General features: G+C 53.0%; 1 protein-coding gene across 1 annotated transcript in view; it reads left to right on the top strand.

Moving 5' to 3' along the window:
* The first annotated feature begins 887 nt into the window (after nt 1-887).
* Nucleotides 888-17,578, top strand: part of Ephb1 (EPH receptor B1) — a 397,616-nt gene continuing 380,925 nt past the window's right edge. The window contains exon 1 of the mRNA XM_005406784.2: nt 888-1,148. Coding sequence (XP_005406841.1) covers nt 1,091-1,148 — 58 coding nt within the window. The 5' untranslated portion in view covers nt 888-1,090. The remainder of the gene's footprint in view (nt 1,149-17,578) is intronic.

Here is a 17,578-nt window from a genome sequence, read left to right as displayed (position 1 = left end):
CACAGAATGCGCAGGGAAATGAGCATTAAAGGCAGCTGGAGCCTTCTGGAAGAAAAGGAGAACAGAATGCAGTTGGACAGGAAGCATGTACGGCGCCCGGTGGACTCTGGAGCAGCGGCCAGCACATTCTACAATGAGCATTCGCTCATTCAGCAAACACACACCGTCATCTTCCAAGGGCCAGGAACTGTCCTGGTCAGGGAGCATTCTTGATAGAACAAAACAGACAAGAGCAGAAACCCTGTTTTAATTAGAGGAACCACGAGAAATGAAACTGATTAGTAAGTACCACCCCAAGCATAAGGCAAAGTGCTATGGAGAGGAGCTACACTAAATAGGGGACTCAGGACACCCTTGTCCTGAGAAGACAGAGGGCAGATATGAGTGAAACTCATTCAGTTCCGGGAGGGCTGAAAGAGCCGTCAACTTGCTCCTTCGTTGGGGATCCTGGACCACAGCCTGGGGAGATGGGGTGGGCCGGTGCGGTTCTCCTAGCGCACCACCAGAGGGAGCCCGGACCCCTCCTAGCGCCGCCGCAGCCCTCCTGCACAGCCTAGCAAGCAAAAGTTTTTCTTAAACTAACAATGCCAGTGTAAGGAGGTGCTTGCGCCTGATTGGACAGGAGAATTTTGCAGGTTTGATTCCTTGATTGGACAGGAGGTGTTAGGGGTGGGGAGAGAGCGACAGTGGGGGATCCCGCTCCCTCCCCCCCTCAGTCTGGCCGGCTGCATCCTCTCGTAGGCTCGGCTGTAGCTTGCAATGTGACACCAGGACGCACACGCTCTCGCGCGCTCTCCCAGGCTCGCTCTCCCTCGCCCTCTCTCTCACACACGCACGCACACACCCACCTCTCCCATAAACACACACACACACATGCACACCCACATCCCCGCGCGCCCGCACCGCCCCACGCGCGCACACTCCCGCCCACGCCCACGCCCACGCCGCGCTCCTGGAAGTGCGGTCCCGGCGAGAGCGCGAAAGGATACGGAGAAGCCACCCGCGGGGAGCGCAGCGGCGCCCCTGGACGCGGCGCCCTCCCCGCCCGGCCGCCTGGGCTCGGGCTCGGCCTGGGGGCCGCCGGCCGGCGATGGCCCTGGATCTCCTGCTGCTGCTCCTCCTGGCATCCGCGGTGGCCGCGATGGAAGGTAACGTACCCTTCGCCGAACAAGTTCGCGGCTAGCGGCTGCTGCCAGGGGCCGCCGCGCTCCGCGGCTCGCGGGGCTGTTCTTGCTGCTTGGCGTTGCCGGCAGCCCGGAAACCTGCGGGCAAGGCTGTCCGGGAGTCACGGCCGCGGCCGAGCGCGGGGCTGGGGCGGCACCCGCTGCGCGTCCCGAGCCGACCCTCCCTGCCCGCACCTGGCTCGAGGAGTCCCGGCTCCGCGCCTCGGCGCCCTGACAAGGCGCACGCCCGCTCTCGGACTCCCGGGGCGCGGGTCCCGCTGCATTGCGGTGCAGGCTCCGTGGCTCCGGGCGGAGCTGGGCTTGGGGAAGAAGGGGCGCCGCGGGCCAGCAGGCTCCCGGAGTAGGCTCACCCCTGCCTCGCCTCCCCATCCCGGCCCGACGCGCCTCAACGGCCGCGCGCCACCCTCCCCTGCCCTCTCGCTGTCCAGGGCTCCGGGACGCTAGGCTCGGCCGGCGAGCGCGCCGCCAGGGAGGCTCTGCCCGGGCACCCCGCGAGGGCCGCCGAAGCAGAGGGGCTGGGGAGTTTTGGGGTTGCACCCTGGGGAGTAGTCTGGTGGTCCGGCGTCTTCTGGGGATGCGTCTTTCGGGGTCAGTCGGGGCGAGGTGCACATCTTTTTCGCATCGGATCCAGGGTGGACGGGAGCGAGCGCGGGTCCGGCGTAAACTCGCCCACCCTACCCCGGTCCGGGAGAGAGGACTGGGCGGCTGGGAGCCGGTGGGCAGCGACACTGTCCCTGCCGGTTCAGCCTGGGCTTTGCCTCCAGCTGGTGGCCTGAAAAGCGCGCTCCGCGGACACCCGCCAGGCACTCGGAGGGCCTGGGCGCTCGCGCCCCGCGAATCCCGGTGGGAAATCCCTGCCTGGCTCCCGCCTCCGCTCCCTCCCCCGCCCCTGTTCTCGCGGCGGAGTGGTGGCCGCGTTCGGGGAGCGGAGTTTGAGTTTCGGGGAAGGCAGCCTCTGGGGGTGATGCGCCCAGCAGCCCGCCTCGCCCGGGTTTCTCGGTCTCCCGCGCGGGGCGGGCTCCGAGGAGACCCCGGCTAAAGGGACGCCGCTCTGGCTCTCCGCACGCTGCGTTCCCATCTGGGGACTTGCTTCACTGGGATGTCCTTTCCCAACAAAACTGTGGCTCGATACCTAGTGGAAACTCCAAATACTGTGGTTCAAGCCCCGGCGCCTCGGAAAACACTGCCCCTCTCAAAGCGGAACTGGGGCCTAGAGGTGCTGCTAAGGTGCCCTGGCCTTCGGGAGAGACCACCACTCCCTCCTGGTTCTGGGGGGAGGCCAGGGCGAGCGGTGATCCATGCCTAGAAAGCTCTCACTTGCTTTTGTGAAGGTGGGCTTTTGTCTGCCTCCCCCTCCACTGCCCTGTCAGGATGCTGGTCTTTGTGGGGCGTCGGGGTTGCCTTTTGGAACACGCAGGGGACGGGAGACACAAAGGGTATGATCAGCAGCCCGTGGAAGGTGAGCTTGGGTTTGACTTACTGAGAAACACGTGAGGAAGCAGTTGAAATAGAAGGGAAAGCACGGAGCTGTGTACCCTCCACCGGCAACAAAGCCTTGTGAGCTCCCTTGCAACCCTCGAGGGTGGCACGCTACATTGTAGCGCTGGGGCGGAGGCCCTGGGGTCGAGGCTGGGTGGGCTGGACTTTGAGTGCCCAGAGGGTCGGGGAGTGGGTCCGCGAGGGCAGATGCACTCACGCACGCTCCCTCCATCCATAGGGACTCAGTGCTGAAGCCAGGCTCACATGCGAACGAGATGCGTAGTTTAAAGAGTCAATGCCTGGGAATAAACCAAGCACAGGACGCAGTTTCCTCTCCAGACCCCGCTTTTTGGCTAGCCAGTAGGTCTGCTTGGCTGAAGCCGCTCGTGGGTGCCATTGTGCCAGCGCTGAGCCTGGTAGACAGAGCTGTGTAGCCCGGCCTGTTGGTGCTGCTCACCTTAGAGTTACGGCTCTTCGGCCCGTGCATCTGGGAAACTTTGCCTGGCAAGAAGGAGCTTCAGTCTGTGAGCTGAAAATCTCTCCAGCAAGGGTTAAAAGAAATACCACATTCAGCAGAATATTAAAGCAGCCGCGCGTCCCTGCTCAGTGCGCAGGGATAGTACACACCACTCACTCCCTCCTTTCTGGCAGGTTCATTCTCTACTCCCCACACACAGAGCCACCTTCCCTCCCGCCTGGCTGGGCTGAGGCCAGCGTCATTTGGTGTGTGATGAGTGAGGAATAATTATCAGAAAAGTGAATCAATGAGCTGCCTGCACAGATAGCAGGGCCCTCCCAAACTGTGCTGTGGCCTAGGGGTGTCTCTCGGGATGGTTTCAGCCAATTCCCTGGGCCCTCCGCGGGATCTTGTCACCTAAGGCAAGTGGCTCTGAGACCCGGTAGATGTCAGCTCAGGCCAGAGCAGGGACAAAGGACCAGTGGCAGTCCGGAGCCTGGTGGGGGGAGCTGTGGCCAGAGGAAACCAAGGCCTTATGTGACCTGTGCCTGAGGAAGGAAGGAAGGGAGGGAGGGAGGACGGATAAGAGAATGGAAGGGAAGGAGGGAGGAAGGGAGAAAAGAAGGAAGGAAGGAGGGAGAAAGGGAGTGGAAGAAGGGGAAGGGTGGGTCCAGAGCTCCACATATCCTAAGCCCAGGGAAAGAAAGAGGGCAGGGCTGGCAGGTGGCCAAAGAGGTGGGAGAGAAGGGGCTCTAATTTGCAAGGCATCAGACTGGAAGCTGATTGGCCCCAGGTGGCTGAGGGCAGCCGGCTAAAAGAGAGCTCCCCTTCCTTCTTTTCCCCCTACCCCCTGCATTTCTGGCCCTTCTGCTTTGTGAGGGGAGAGAAGGCACTGCAGGGGAGAGGCTTTAGGGGGCTTTTGAGTCTACTCTCATAGAGGGACAAGGTGGGCTGCAGAGGCAGGGATGTGATGTCCTCTGACCTTCTGGACCCAAACCCAGGCCTCTTTCTTCTGCCTTCTGACAAACAACTGCTTCTTCAAACCAGTGTCTTTTTACACCAGCCCTGAGCAAGTCCTGCTAAGGGGATGCAGGCATTTGTGATACAAAGGCAAGTGCTTAATCCCCTGAGCTGCCTCTTGGTTTGTACCCAAGGGTAGGATCTGGAGACCTGGGGTTGCACATGTTGGATTTGCAGCACATGCCCACCCACCACGCAGGCGTCCCTGGACCAAGCACATCAGCTAGGCTCTGTGGGGCAGCAATTGCTAACTGCCTGTAGCATCCTCCCAGCCTCCCTCTGTGGCTAACGGGTGGCCACGGGGCTACCACACACCTGAAGATAGCCTGGCCGTGGGACCCTGGCTGATCAGGACCCCCAGGAGGCCTACTCTCTGGTGTGGCCTAGTGAAGTACTGCAAGGCTGGGCACCCTCGAGTGTTCACAGGTGCTTGTGGCAGATTTCTTGGTGCTTGACAAGTGGCGGGTGCTCACCAGAGTTCTCAGTGTGGTGCAGGAGTCGAGGACTGATGTCATGGTGGCCCTTTGTGGCACACCTCACCTTGAAATGCTGGAGCACTGAATTGCATTGTACACATTTTAGGCACTAAGTCTCCACGACAGGTGGAGATCAAAAAACCCAATCTAAGACCCCGTGTTATGACAGGCGACTAGGCTGGGGAGTGATTTGTTGTTTCTGTATCTTTTGTGACAGTTTGCTGTGTGCACATCTGTTTTGGGTGTCCATAATCATGCTCAAGTCTATAAGCAGTAGCAGCTACTGAAGATTTTCTAAAGTGTCTGGGAAAGGGAGTTGAGGTGTGGCTCAGTGATGGTGCAGTGCAAGGCTCCAGACTCTGGGTCATTCTCCAGCCCTGAAAAGAAGTTTGGGGAAGAACAATGCATTTGAGAAAATAGTGTCTATCAGCTGATCGTATTTTCTGCACATTTTGGAGAGATCACTGTTGCTCAGTGTTTGTGGAGGAGCCCCCACATGAGGGTAACACTGGTGAGGTAGGGAAAAAAGCCCTGGCAATGCACACAGCTATAGCGCTCCAGCAAGCCCTAGCCCCAGACTGGACCTTCTGGGTTGGTGGAACAGAGCTGCTAGCAGCTGGTGATGCCCCAGGCATGGGGAGGGCCTGGCAAGCTTTGGAGAATTCTGCTCCAGCCCCTCCTACCTGTGGTCAATCTGTGCAAACGTGGACCCAGAACTGAGAGCCCCTGCTATGACTCCTCAAAAAGGATGGATCCTACCTACCAAGACGTAGCTTGGGGAAAACGTTTGAGGTGGAGGCATGCTAGGGCCCCTTATTTAATTCTGATCACCAGGAAGTAATTTTGATTGCACAAATTGGACCAAAGAAGAAGGGTGGTGCCAGGAAATGCAAGAACCATATGGCCCTTTACTCTAGGTGTAGGTTGGGGACATTCTGTTTACCAGAAACCACCTTCTCTACGTGCTTCAATAAAGTTCATGCATTTGGGGCCCTGGAAAGAGATGCTGACTCAGGAATGGGGTCTGGCTAAGGATGGGTCTGTAACTGACGTGACACAAGAGACAGGTCACAGGATCATAAAGCCCGTGTACTCTACCTGGCTTCTTGTCTGCCAACTCAATCATTCCGGGAAAATCATCCAGTCCATCTGCTGTAGTGTCTTGCTCTGCCTGCCTATTCTAACCTTAGACGTGAGGAAAGTAACACTCATTATGAGGACATGCTCCATACTAGGTTAAAAGCAAGGAGATGCTATTAAAATTAAAGATTCATATGTATGTAATTAAAAATCATTTATAGTTAATTTTTAAGAGCCATTAGTAGCACTGACATTAAGGAGCATAGTGTGTTTTTCCCAGCCTGCCTGAGGGATAGAGGCAATTTTGAAGTTTGGAAGAGGGGAAGGTCGGTCTGTGCATCCAGGCAGCTTACTACAGACTCCTGGGATTTGACCCCAAAAGTTTAGCAGGTCTGGATGGACCCTGAAAATGTGCACGTTTAATGATTGACCTCCCAGGAGATCTCACTGAAGGTGTGTTATGGTTTGAATCTGTGTGTCCCCCCAAAGCCTCAAGTGGCCATGGGGCAGGCTTTTAGAGTTTGATGGGTGTGAGAGCTACACCCACCCTGGGGTGGATAGTTTGCATATGTAAGGGAAAGGAAGAAGCTGCTTGAGGCCATTCCTCCCCCATTCCGCCCTGGTGTGTGTGGTGGTTGCTTTTGCTGTGTTCTGCGGACACGAGCTGTAGCTCTCCGCCATGTGCCACTCTGCCTTATAATCTGCCAAATACGGACTGAAACCTCCACAAACTGTAAGCGAAATAAACCTTTTCTTCCTTAAATTTGGGCATCAGATATTTTGTCCCAGCAGCGAGAAAAAAAGTAACCAAGACAAGGTGCTTCCTGGAAATGCTGTCCAGGAGAGTAGTGTAAAACAGACTTTCTTAAGCAATTCTGGCAGGTCTCACTTCACTCTGAGTGGCCTGGGAATCTGAATTTTATCCAGGGACCCTGATGATTAAGATATAGACAGCTTGGCACCAGTATATTTGGAATCTGTTGCTGATAGTTTTCTAGATGTTTTACGTAAAGTAATTTACTTAATTCTTATAACAGCCCTGTGAGGTAGCTGCTATTATCAGGCCCTGTCCCATTTTTTCAGATGAGAAGATGAGGGACACAGCAGTTATTTGATAAGGTCACACAGGGGTAAGTGGCTGAGCCCAGATTTGAACCCAGGCAGTCAGGTTCTAGAGTCTATGTTCCTAATCATGCACCACCCTTCATCACACTGGTAGACTTTTCACGAAGGGAATTTTATATCAGCCTGAAGCCACAGGTGGGAAGAGTTCTGATGTGATTCAGCCACCAGCCATACACTTGATTGGCTAGTGGGCCTCAGGTTTCCATGGTCACTGGGGAGAGATGAGTGAAATGTCACACCACTTAAAGGTCAGGCAGTGGTTTCCATGTTGCCCCCTTCTTTCCCCTTTCTTCTACTTCCCACCCCAATTACCTCCTTATACACACGCAGACGTGGGGCTGGAGGTAGGCTCTGCACCATGGATTTTCATAAGGAATCTAGTAGAAGGACTGGGGTCTCTGATCTTCTCCCTGCAGTGGCCAGTTCTCACAAAGAAGCAGTCAGCAGACAGGCATCCCCAGAAATGCCCTGGGAATCCTCTACATCCTGAAGGAAGTGGAGGGGGCACACAAGGTCCTTACCTGTCCCCACCTGTATAGAGCACATCCCTACACCTGAACTATGGGTGTCTATATTCCCTGGAAGAGCTCTTTTTATTTCTCCCTCTTCTGCACTGGCTATTTAAGCAACCTGAATATTTCCAGTAGACGTCCATGTCTGCAAAGGTGGTGGAGAAACAGCACTGGATGTCTGCCCTTCTGAGGAAATTACTATAATAATAAAGTAATACCTTGGGAGGACTTTCACATTTAAAAGAAAAATTTTGCATGAGAAATTCCTTGGCTCCTTCTTCAGATTTCATTTTGATTGCTGCTATAGGCAGGGCCTTTGGGTCAAAACATTTGATTGTGCTTAAAGGGGGGCCACTGACCAGCTAGCTCAGGACCACTTGTAGAACTACCTTGTTGATCTGAGACCCAAGAAACAGCCAGATGCCTGATTGGTGCCCCGCCCCGCACCTCTGCCTCCCACCCCTGCCCCCACTTTCTCCACAACTTTGTTTTTTCATTGGGTCAGGTTGGGATGGTTGGGATAGAGACAGCGGGAGTTTGGAGTGGGGACACCCCCAGGATGGGGCAGCAGCATCCACAATTGTAGGTATTTTCCATCTGGGCCAAGGTGGCTGTGGTGAATTGAGGAGGTGGGGTAGGTCTGTGTGGTCAGCAGCTTGGGGCCCTGGCCTAGTGCCCGTGAGGAAGGCCCTGCTCTAGAAACTTCCCACTGGCCCCATACGGACTCAGCTGCCAGGTGACTCTGTGCAGCTGGTTGAGCTCTGTGAATGAGAAGGATTCATCGCCACAGCCTGGCAAATGGGCTCATTCATGATGCCGTGGTGTTCCGGGCAAGGCAAGCATCTTATTCACCTGTTCACCTGTTTTCCAGCAAGTGCTGTGGAGCTTTAGCTGTGGGAGGGCGCCCTGAGCTGACGATCTGGGGCCTACCGCACAGTGTAATGACCCTGATGGTGGTGTGAGTGTCAGAATGATGCACTTGCTAAAGGGGACAAAAGATGATGAAGGAGAAGGTCCTGCCCCCCTCTGTTGCAAGTACAGATGTTCCTCCAGGTCAGGTGAAATCCCAGCACCTGCAGACAACACCATTAGCAGCTGCTTAAGGAGGCGGCTTATGGAAAGTTCCTTCAGAGTTCCGTGTAGCAGAACTGGGCCAACGTGGAAAAATATAGGAGATTTCCTGAGAATTACCAGGGCTCATTTCAGCCTGCAGATTGCACCTGAGGCCCTGCGTCTCTCATCTCTCCCCTCCTGCTTTCTGGCAGCAAGTGACAAAATGACCAATTTGAATTTAGCCTCCTTGCTCTGCTTCTCCCTCCCCCAGTGGAGGTGATAATGAGCGGAGGAATGGGTGGAGGCAGGTGGCCAGGAGCAGGGGTCGAGAGAGGGGGGCTGTAGCTTGGCATTAGTTTCTGAGGTCTCTGGGACTTACTCTGGGGCCCTTTGAGCTTCCGGGAGCCAGCGAGGATCAGGCTTATCTATGGTCTGGACCTGTTCACACATTAGAAGCAGAACTGGCGACAGTGCTTAGGGAGGCTGAGACTTTCCAGGAACCCCACAGCCTGGCAGCACTAGCGCCAGGACCCGCCTGTGCTCCCATCCACTCACTGAGCATTTGCCACATGTACGCATCCCCTCACCCTTAGTGACCAAGCATTCCTTCTCCCTCTTTGGAAGGGAGGCGGCTGAGGCTGATGGAGGTTACCTAGCTCGGAGCTGAGACTCAGACCAACGCGTGAAACTTCCGAGTCCTGCCCTTTGGGTTCAGCGCCTTTTTCATTTAATGTTGCCTATTTGTGAGTTAAATCAGGGAACACTTATTAACCATGCGATGTTTACTCCTTGCCTGCCGGTTGCCATCCAGGGTATCAGACAGTCCCCTTCTTGGGGGGTCGACACTTGGGTCCCTAAGGCCGGGCCTTCTTTCTCTGCAGAGCCTCCTCACCTGTTCTGCAGCTGGAGGAAAGCCTTTGTGCTTCCCCACTTGCATTTTTCTGTTTGCAATTGCCTGTCCTATGGATCCCGCATGGTGGGGATTATGGTTTCTTTTTTAGTGTGTCCTTTGGCTTTGGTGAGCTGTGGGGCTTATGTGGTTGCAGTGTGACAATGGTGCTTGGACCTAGGTGGTCAGGACACTGTGCAGTTTCCTGGGGCTTCCTCTATCACCCCCCTTCCAGAAGAAGGGACAGTGAGAAGTGGTCACCTCTGGGTGCCTCCCCAGCATCTTCCCTGCAAACCCCGCCTTGCCTGCCTCAGGGCCCTTGTGGGCCCTTGACGTTTCCTGAGTGCTGGCTGCAGCTCTCCTCCTGGCCGGGTGCAGACTTCAGAGGAAGATCCTAGAATGAGCCTCAGCTCTGAGTGTGGGAGAGGCTTGGGAGAAAAGAGACCCTTCAGCCTCCTAGCCTCAGTGGACAGTGGCCAACCTCAGGGTCTGACCGTGGAGAGGGCGGAGCAGGCAGATGGGAATAATTGCAAGCAACTTCATTGACAGTAGCAGCAGGGAGAATGGCTTATCTGTGAGACGCAGCTGGGCCCTGCAGTTAATTGTTCTGTTGTTTTCCCCTTGCTGTTTTTCCAGCACATCAACACAGGACCTCTGCCCTTGTCTTTCTCACTGGTGCTAAGACTAGCTGGGAGGTGAGCTGGGAGGAGGGGAAAGGGGCTCATTCCAGGTGGTTTTACAGGAGCTCTTGCTCCTAAACTCTGTGCTGGCCCTTCCTGGGCTGTCTGTTCCAGAGGCCATAGCCGCAGGACCAGGAAGCTGATCCAGAGGTGGTCTTGGCCCCCTTGGCAATGTGTGCAAGTGGTCTTGGGTGACAGGGTGCCAACGGTACACTTTGGGGGCAAGGAGTGGGGTGTCATTGTCATCAGATCATCCACTGAGTTTGGGGGGCATGTTGGGGGCTGCGAAGACGCTGCTCAGAACGTACTGTGGGTATCAGACCACAGCTTGGTACTCGGGTTTCCCCGACCACCGCCCGTGTGTGGCCGTGCTAGCTCCCTTCAGGATCAGTGCAAGACCCTTCGCTGTCTAACTCCTCCTGTTTTCCTCCTTCGGTCTGGCAGCACAGTCCTCCCCCGCTGCACACAGGCACACGTGTACACACTTGTGCCTGTGGGCACGAGGCTACACAGCTGTGCACACCCTGGGCACCCGCTTTCTTCTTACACACGGAGGTCCCCTGACCCTGCCGGCCCAGAAGATCTGGGCTGTACCTGCTTGCTGTGCTGGTGTTGCATGTGTTCCCCTCTTGTCTTTTCTGGGTTAGCCCTAAGTTGTTCTTTTTGTTTGTTTGTTTGTTTGTTTTTTTCTCCGGTACCGGGAACCGAACTCACGACCTTGCGCTTGCCAGGCAGGCACTTTTGCCGCTGAGCTAAATCCCCAGCCCCCCTAAGTTGTTCTTCATCATTCACCTCTGTGATCATCTCTGCCTGGAAGCCTTCCTCCCTCTCTCCAAACTGGTGGAGTTGGGGCTCTGTGGACCCCACTAGAGGTGCCTCTGCTTCCCTCTTCTGGGGCACGTTCCACTTATTTTGCTGGATACCCGAAGCTCTGTGAGCCCTTGCAGGTGGGGCTCTCTCCCAGCTGTGACATCCTTGCACACACAAATAGGAGGTGTCAGTAAGTGTGCGTTCACCTAATGCATAAAAAGCAAGAACAGAGCAACAGAACACATAAAAACTGAATTATGTCCTATGTGACTTAAAACATGTCCACAAGTTTTTTGCTACTCTTCTCATCCAAACGCAGAGTCCGAGTTCTCTCTGCTTGAATATGGATCCTCCTGTGACTCACTATGACGATCGCGAACAAACTATGGCAGAAGCTATGCTGTGTAACTTTGGAGTCAGGGCCATTGAGTACAGTAGAGCTTCTGCCTGGTGCCTTCTTTCTCCTGGGAAGCTTGTCACTGTGACTTAGCTACCATGTAGTAAGGGAACCCAGGTGACATGGAGAGCCCACATAGATGTCCTAGGCATAGCGTCAGCTCAGATCCCAGCCCACAGCCGCATCGAATACCGGCTATGAACGAGCAGCTCTTTGGGTGTGTGCCGCCTGTTCTCCAGGCCACCTCTGCTTTTTCTGAGTGAGGAGAGACAAGCTTTGCACTGGGTTTTGGATTGGCCTGTTCTATACCAATGGGTAACTGAAGTATCCTAAGAAAAGTGGGAGAAAATGGCTTAGAGAAAACTAGGAAGGGACTTGGGGGAAGGACAGGAAAGGAGAGGAGATAGGGTATATCATTTATTGTGTGCCACCCAGTGTGCACAAAACAGGACATGTTCCAGCTTCGGGGAGCATCCTTCCTCCTGGGGGACACGTGGTCCTGAAGAAGATAAATAATGCCTATTGTAATTTCAGCATAGAAAGACAAAGAGGCCAGGCAAGTGATGAGGTGGAGACTGCTGGGTGCAAGCTTGGTCAACCTCAAGTAGCGGAGGAAAGATCCCTCCCTCTGTGGGAAAGCTTGAAGGCAGCCTTGGCTAGCAGCCTTAGGCTTGCTGTGCGTGGAGATAGGCTTGGGACTGGTTGTGGGATTCTGACCAGTCAAGCAGACTCAAGGCGGAGGAGGCTGCCTCAGGAGTTGACGTGGCCCTACCCTTGGGGTGTCAGGACAGGGCTGAACCACTCTGAGACCTGAGAGCCCACATTCCACAGGCAGCAAATTAGAAGGAGGAGCAAAGCTGTCCCCTTTGCCTAGGAGCCACTAGGTTCACGAACACTCAAACACATTTATTGAGCAGCTACATGAGAACCATTATGCTTGGAACTGAACACATGAAGACAAAGTAGACAACCTTTCCTTCAAGGAGCTCACGGACTAACAGACATGGGGGAGACAGAGGCTTGCAAACTACAGTCAGCAACAGGACATGTGAGGGACACTGGGAGATGTGGGACAGTGGCTACATGCTGGCTGCCAGGGAAGCCAAATGAAAGGGTCATGCCCCTCGCAGAGAGGATTTGGGGAAGGGGTGTGTGTGTGTGTGTGTGTGTGCGTGTGTGTGTAAGAGAGATAGTGGATAAGAGAAAAACGTGTATGTAAGAGAGACAGTGTGTGAGAGAGAAACAGAGACCGACAGGGTGTGTGTGTGTGTGTGTGTGTGTGTGTGTGTGTGTGTGTGAGAGAGAGAGAGAGACAGACAGACAAAAAGACAAGAGCCAGAGACAGACAGTGAGAGAGAAATAGAGAATGTATATGTGTGAGAGAGATTGTGTGTTAGAGAGAGACAGGACATACACAGGGTGTGTGTCTGTGTGTATGTGGAAAGAGAGACAGGCAGTGTGTGTGTGTGTTTGTGTGAGTGTGAGAGAGACAGACAGTGTGTGTGTATTTGAGTGTGAGAGAGACAAACAGACAGAGTATGTGTTTTTGTGAGTGTAGGAGAGGGACAGGCAGAGAGAGTGTATGAGTATGAGACAGAGGTGGATAAACGGGGTGCGGGGGAGAGAGACAGAGGCACGTGCGCATGGGTGTGCGTCAGGTGAGTAAGGCCCCTTGGAGGAGAAGCTCAGCGTTGTCAGAGGCGGGTGCGTGGCACTGAGACCCTAAGCGCATACGGAAGCCATCCCCTTTTCCTTTCTCTTGAGGGGCCATCCAGGGCTCTCCATGAAGGCTTGATCTATGATTGTCTCTTTTGGTTGGAGTAACAGGTGTCCAACTCCTGCTGAAGGAAACTGGAGTAGGGCGTGACTTCTGACACTGTTGTCACTCGTCTGCTTGGGACTGGTGTTAGGCTGTATCCAGGTACAGCGGTGCACTCTCTAGACCCTCTGGTCTCTTTTCTTTCCTCTCTGTCTGTACAGTTCAGGCCCTGGCAGAAAACGGACAGTCCTCTCAAAGATTTCACTGAGGACAGCATCACAAAGAAGCCCTTTCTGGAGGTCTGAGCAGGGTTAAGGGACCAACTAGGGTGGGGCTCAGTCCAGGTCTGGATCACGGGAAGCCATTACTCCAAATGGCTGTCAGCGCTTGGTGAGGGCGGGGGCACCGGAGAGGCGCTCCTAATGAGGATGTGCCGCACAGCTGCGGCTAGACTGCGAATGGGTGGGGAGGAGGGCTGGACCCTTGCACTCCCTCCACACCTGCTCTGCCTGTACTTCGCATTGGGTGAAGTCAACAAGAAGTCGGGGAGTTGGGAGGTCTGGTTGATGCAGTTCATAGAAGCCAGTCTTCTGAGACAGAGAATGGGGAAACGAGGGTAGAGGGCCAATCTGTAGCCACAAGTGGAGAAAAACCATTGCAGAGTCCTTTATGTTGACTTCATCCTCAAGTGGCTGCACCCCCACCCTTTCCCTCCCCCTCCCCAGAGGTCATGCTGCTGTCAGTGGCCTCCAACTCTCATCTTCTCCAAACTTTAGCAGAAAGACAAATTCTTATTCCCAGTAGTTCTAGCAGAAGCCCTGCAAGTTTTGTCCCCTGGGCCTCCCTTGGGTCCTGACCCTATCCATGTGGCAGGCTCTGTGAACAGGATGATAGGGTGCACTTGTTGGCTGAGCTTGGGTCATGTGACCACCCATCCCTGCAGCTCAGTGGGGAAGTGAGTCAGGGCTCCCTGGGCTGAGATGGTGGAGGGCTGGCTCCCTAAGAAATGTCAGGGTGCTGTCACCAGCAGCAGTAGAAATGAGTGCTGGGCTGGCCACTGTTCACCACTCTAAGCTCCTAGAATAACTGAATCAGAGGACACAGTGCGGGGATAAAGTGTGCAGCAAAAAAGGGAACATGGACTCTGAAGCTGGCGGCGATGGCAGCAATGATCTTGGTTGGAGATGTGGAGAAGGCAGAAGACCGAAGGCGATGGGAGAATGAACATGCAGAAAGGGAGGGCTCAAGGTAGCGCCTCAAGCGGCTCCTCTCTTGATGAGGGTGTTCCCTATATTCCTGGGGGTTTCAACAAATGCAGAGTGATGAGTAGGTAGACACCTGTGGTGTTTGACCACAGGCAAAGTGATTGTAAGACTGGGGTACGTCATCCAGACTCCAAAGGAGGATTCCTATTGTGGGGCAGGATGAAAATACAGCTGGTCAAGAGCCATCATTTCTCACTGCACCCACTGGCTTCCAACATAGACACAAGAGCATCCTCACTTCACCTGGCGTGTGAACTGTGTCCTCAGAGAAAGCCAGCAGGAAAGAAGTGCAAGCTCACAGGGACAGCGAGATGCCTCAGTTCCCCTCTTTTCTACACTTGTCAGCGGTGGCCCAGTCTTGCCCAGAATTTCCACCATTCAGAATATTTATTCATAGGTTTCTATGTACTTTTCTTCTGTGTACTTGTATAAAGTAGCAGATCGTCAAAGTCCTCTGCAGACTGCTTCCTTCATACCTTAGATGCCTCTTTCTCAGCTGAGAGGAGACATCTAAAATGTACTTAGAGTTCATCGGAGGAAGACTGTTTGTTCTTCCAAGTTCCCTGCTCTTGGCTTCAACTTCCCTCTACTCCCAGCCAAGCAGAAAAAGAGCAAGTTTTTTTTCCTTTTCTTTTTTCTTAACATAGTAGCAACAATGCTGCTGTTCTGCATGAAAACCTGTGGTTTTCTTTTCCTAATCAGGAGAAAGTAATTTTCCTTTCACTCACCTGACTAACTTGTTCAGAACATCCCCTTCCTACCCTTTTCTGATATCTGGCTGCTAAGTGTTTGCCAATTCATTTGCATCTCAATGGTTCCTTAGCAACTATCACAGCCTCAGGATTAGGTACAAAGCTGTTCTCCGACACAGACTGCTAGGGCTACATCACCCTCTTCTAGGGTGGTACCTGAGTCACCAAAGCAAGTTCCACCCAGACAGGAAGCACATTTACTCAGAGCATCCCATAGGCTGTGAATTATAATGCCATTGTTCCTGGCCTTATCTGAACATGCGGACTTCTAAAGGAAGCCATGTATTGAATTGCTTCCCACCTAATAATTCACTGATTCAGAAATCTGTCCTGTAATGTATGTCTTCCAAATGAGAATCACAGATTTCAGCAATGGCAGAGAGTGCTGTCTTAGTTTAAGCAGTGAATTAAGTCCACTATATAGATCTGGCAGCTGTGAGTCAAGGGCAAACTGACTTTCCCAAGGTCAGAAGGACCACTGGAACATGCCAAGGAGAGAAGAGGGCACAGGACAATGCTCCTTCCAAGCCTTAGTTCCATCATCTTATGCTGTATACTTTTGAGAGTGACATCCATTTGACAGTTATTATGAACTTTCAGAATAAATGTAAAAAAGGTTTTAGCATATGGTTGTGACTCTTTTATCTGAAGTCCTAAGGAGATTTCACTTCCACCTCACCAGAGCCCATGAAAATGTTCCAATGGAAATGCCAGATGTTTGTTACCCAGTTTCTGTGGACTTGGCTGTTGCTGTTCTTTCCATTCATGGGCCAGAAGGCATGGGAAATCGTGTGTGTGTGTGTGTGTGTGTGTGTGTGTGTGTGTGTGTATTCATACAGACGATGTAGACAAGACAATGGCACTGGACCATTTATCAAATTAGAATACTCTGCCCTGAGTAGGTGGTGCAGCTTTGGTAACAAGCACTGGGCCTCACCTAGAGCTCACAGGCATGGAGCAGCCAGCAAACGGAAGACGTTATTCAGAAAAGGACAATAAGAACAATGCTCATTCTACAGTAGGGCCGACCTTTGTGACTCCCACTTCATGTTGTTATTAAATATCTGAGAAAGACTGAAAGAACAATTATAGGATTGTCATAATGTATCAGCGTGCAAGAGAGTGTTCCCAAGGAAGCTGTGGCTTGGCTGAGCCTGACAAAGCACGGGACTCAGCTACAGCGCTTAATTTCTTCTCATTTGGAAGCTGTCTTCATTACTTAACATGGCTGGAAACCACGAGTGTACTGCATGCAGCTCTGCCATTGTGGGCGCCAGATAAGAAGAGAAAGATAAGACGTTGGGAGGAATGAATGAAATCTTGGGAGTTCTGCACATCTCACTGCAGGGCTGGAGTATGCAGTCCCAGTTGTAGCTATCTTTCTGCACATACAGTCTAGGCTCTGCAGGGTGCTGGTGCCCTGGGTCCTCCTGTCTGTCTGCTGAATGGAGGGAGGGTGAGTGGCTGGTTTTCCTGGGAAGGGAGGTCCTGTGAAGGAGGAAAACAAAGGCATGTGTGGCTGTTTGCTCCTTCACACATCCCCAGTTGGTCTCCCACTTCCCACACGACTATGTCAACAACAGTGACCTACTGTGTAGGCAAATGTCCCAGGAGGAAAGTCTGTCCTTGGGCTGAGGGGTTGGGCTGTGTTATCATGACTGTCATAGTCTAATCGTCACTTTCCCATTGCTGGGACAAAATGTCCGACACACACAATTTAAAGGAGAGAGGTTTATTTGGCTTATTTTCCAATGGGTTTAGTCATGGTTGGCTGACTCCAAAGCAGAAACAGCATGGCAGACGGGTGTGGTGGAGAAAAGCTGCTCAGCCCACGGCTTCTGGGAAGCAGAGAGAAAAGGGAGGAGCTGAGGACATAAACACATCCTTCTGGGTCATGTCTGCAGTGACCAACCCCATCCAACCAGGTTCCACTTTTTATATAAGACTTTGGGGAACATTTTAGATCTAAACCATAACACCTGGGTTCTTATGTGTTAACAATCATTTCTTAGTCTTACACTCAATGTTGCCACCCCAAGGAGCCTTTTGGATATTTTTTTCTTACTGTAAAATGTGAATGCCACAGACATCCTGGACCACTGCTATGTTCTTGGGACCTTGCAGGCTGCACACCACTATAAAATATGAGATGTTCTTGCTCTCCTTCCCTGCCAAGAATCAGATTGCACCCCTGTTGGGAACGCATGATCTAGATGAAGTAGGCCTTGCAGCCGCTTAGCTGGCCCTCACCTGAGTTAGAGCACAGCTTCACACCGTCCACTTTTCTATATCCTTTTCACCCAGTGTGGCATGGAAATGATGCCCTCTTTAGTTGGCCCAGGAGGCCCCCTGATGCTCAGGTCCTGGAGCCTTCTGGGGCCCAGGGAAAGGCTGGAGCACAGAGCTCACTGAAAAGCCCCAGGCAGTGGTGATTTGCCAGCAGGGCTGCAAGTATTGCAGTATTTTAACAAATGCGAGTCTACTGGTCTGTAGTTACTGAATAGTAGTCCTGACTTTGAAAGATATGAACATAGTTTCTTAAGTGTGGGGCTATTTTTTGAAAAAATAAGCTTTCTTTTTTTCTTTTAAAGAGAAAAAAGAATAACAAAATGACAGCAATGAAGACAAAAACAAAACAAC

The sequence above is a fragment of the Chinchilla lanigera genome, unplaced genomic scaffold (assembly GCF_000276665.1).
Source record: "Chinchilla lanigera isolate Chin_1 unplaced genomic scaffold, ChiLan1.0 scaffold00100, whole genome shotgun sequence".
NCBI classification, from domain to species: domain Eukaryota; kingdom Metazoa; phylum Chordata; class Mammalia; order Rodentia; family Chinchillidae; genus Chinchilla; species Chinchilla lanigera.
The sequence above is the reverse complement of the archived record's forward strand: the minus strand, read 5'-3'. Positions and strand labels throughout refer to the sequence as shown.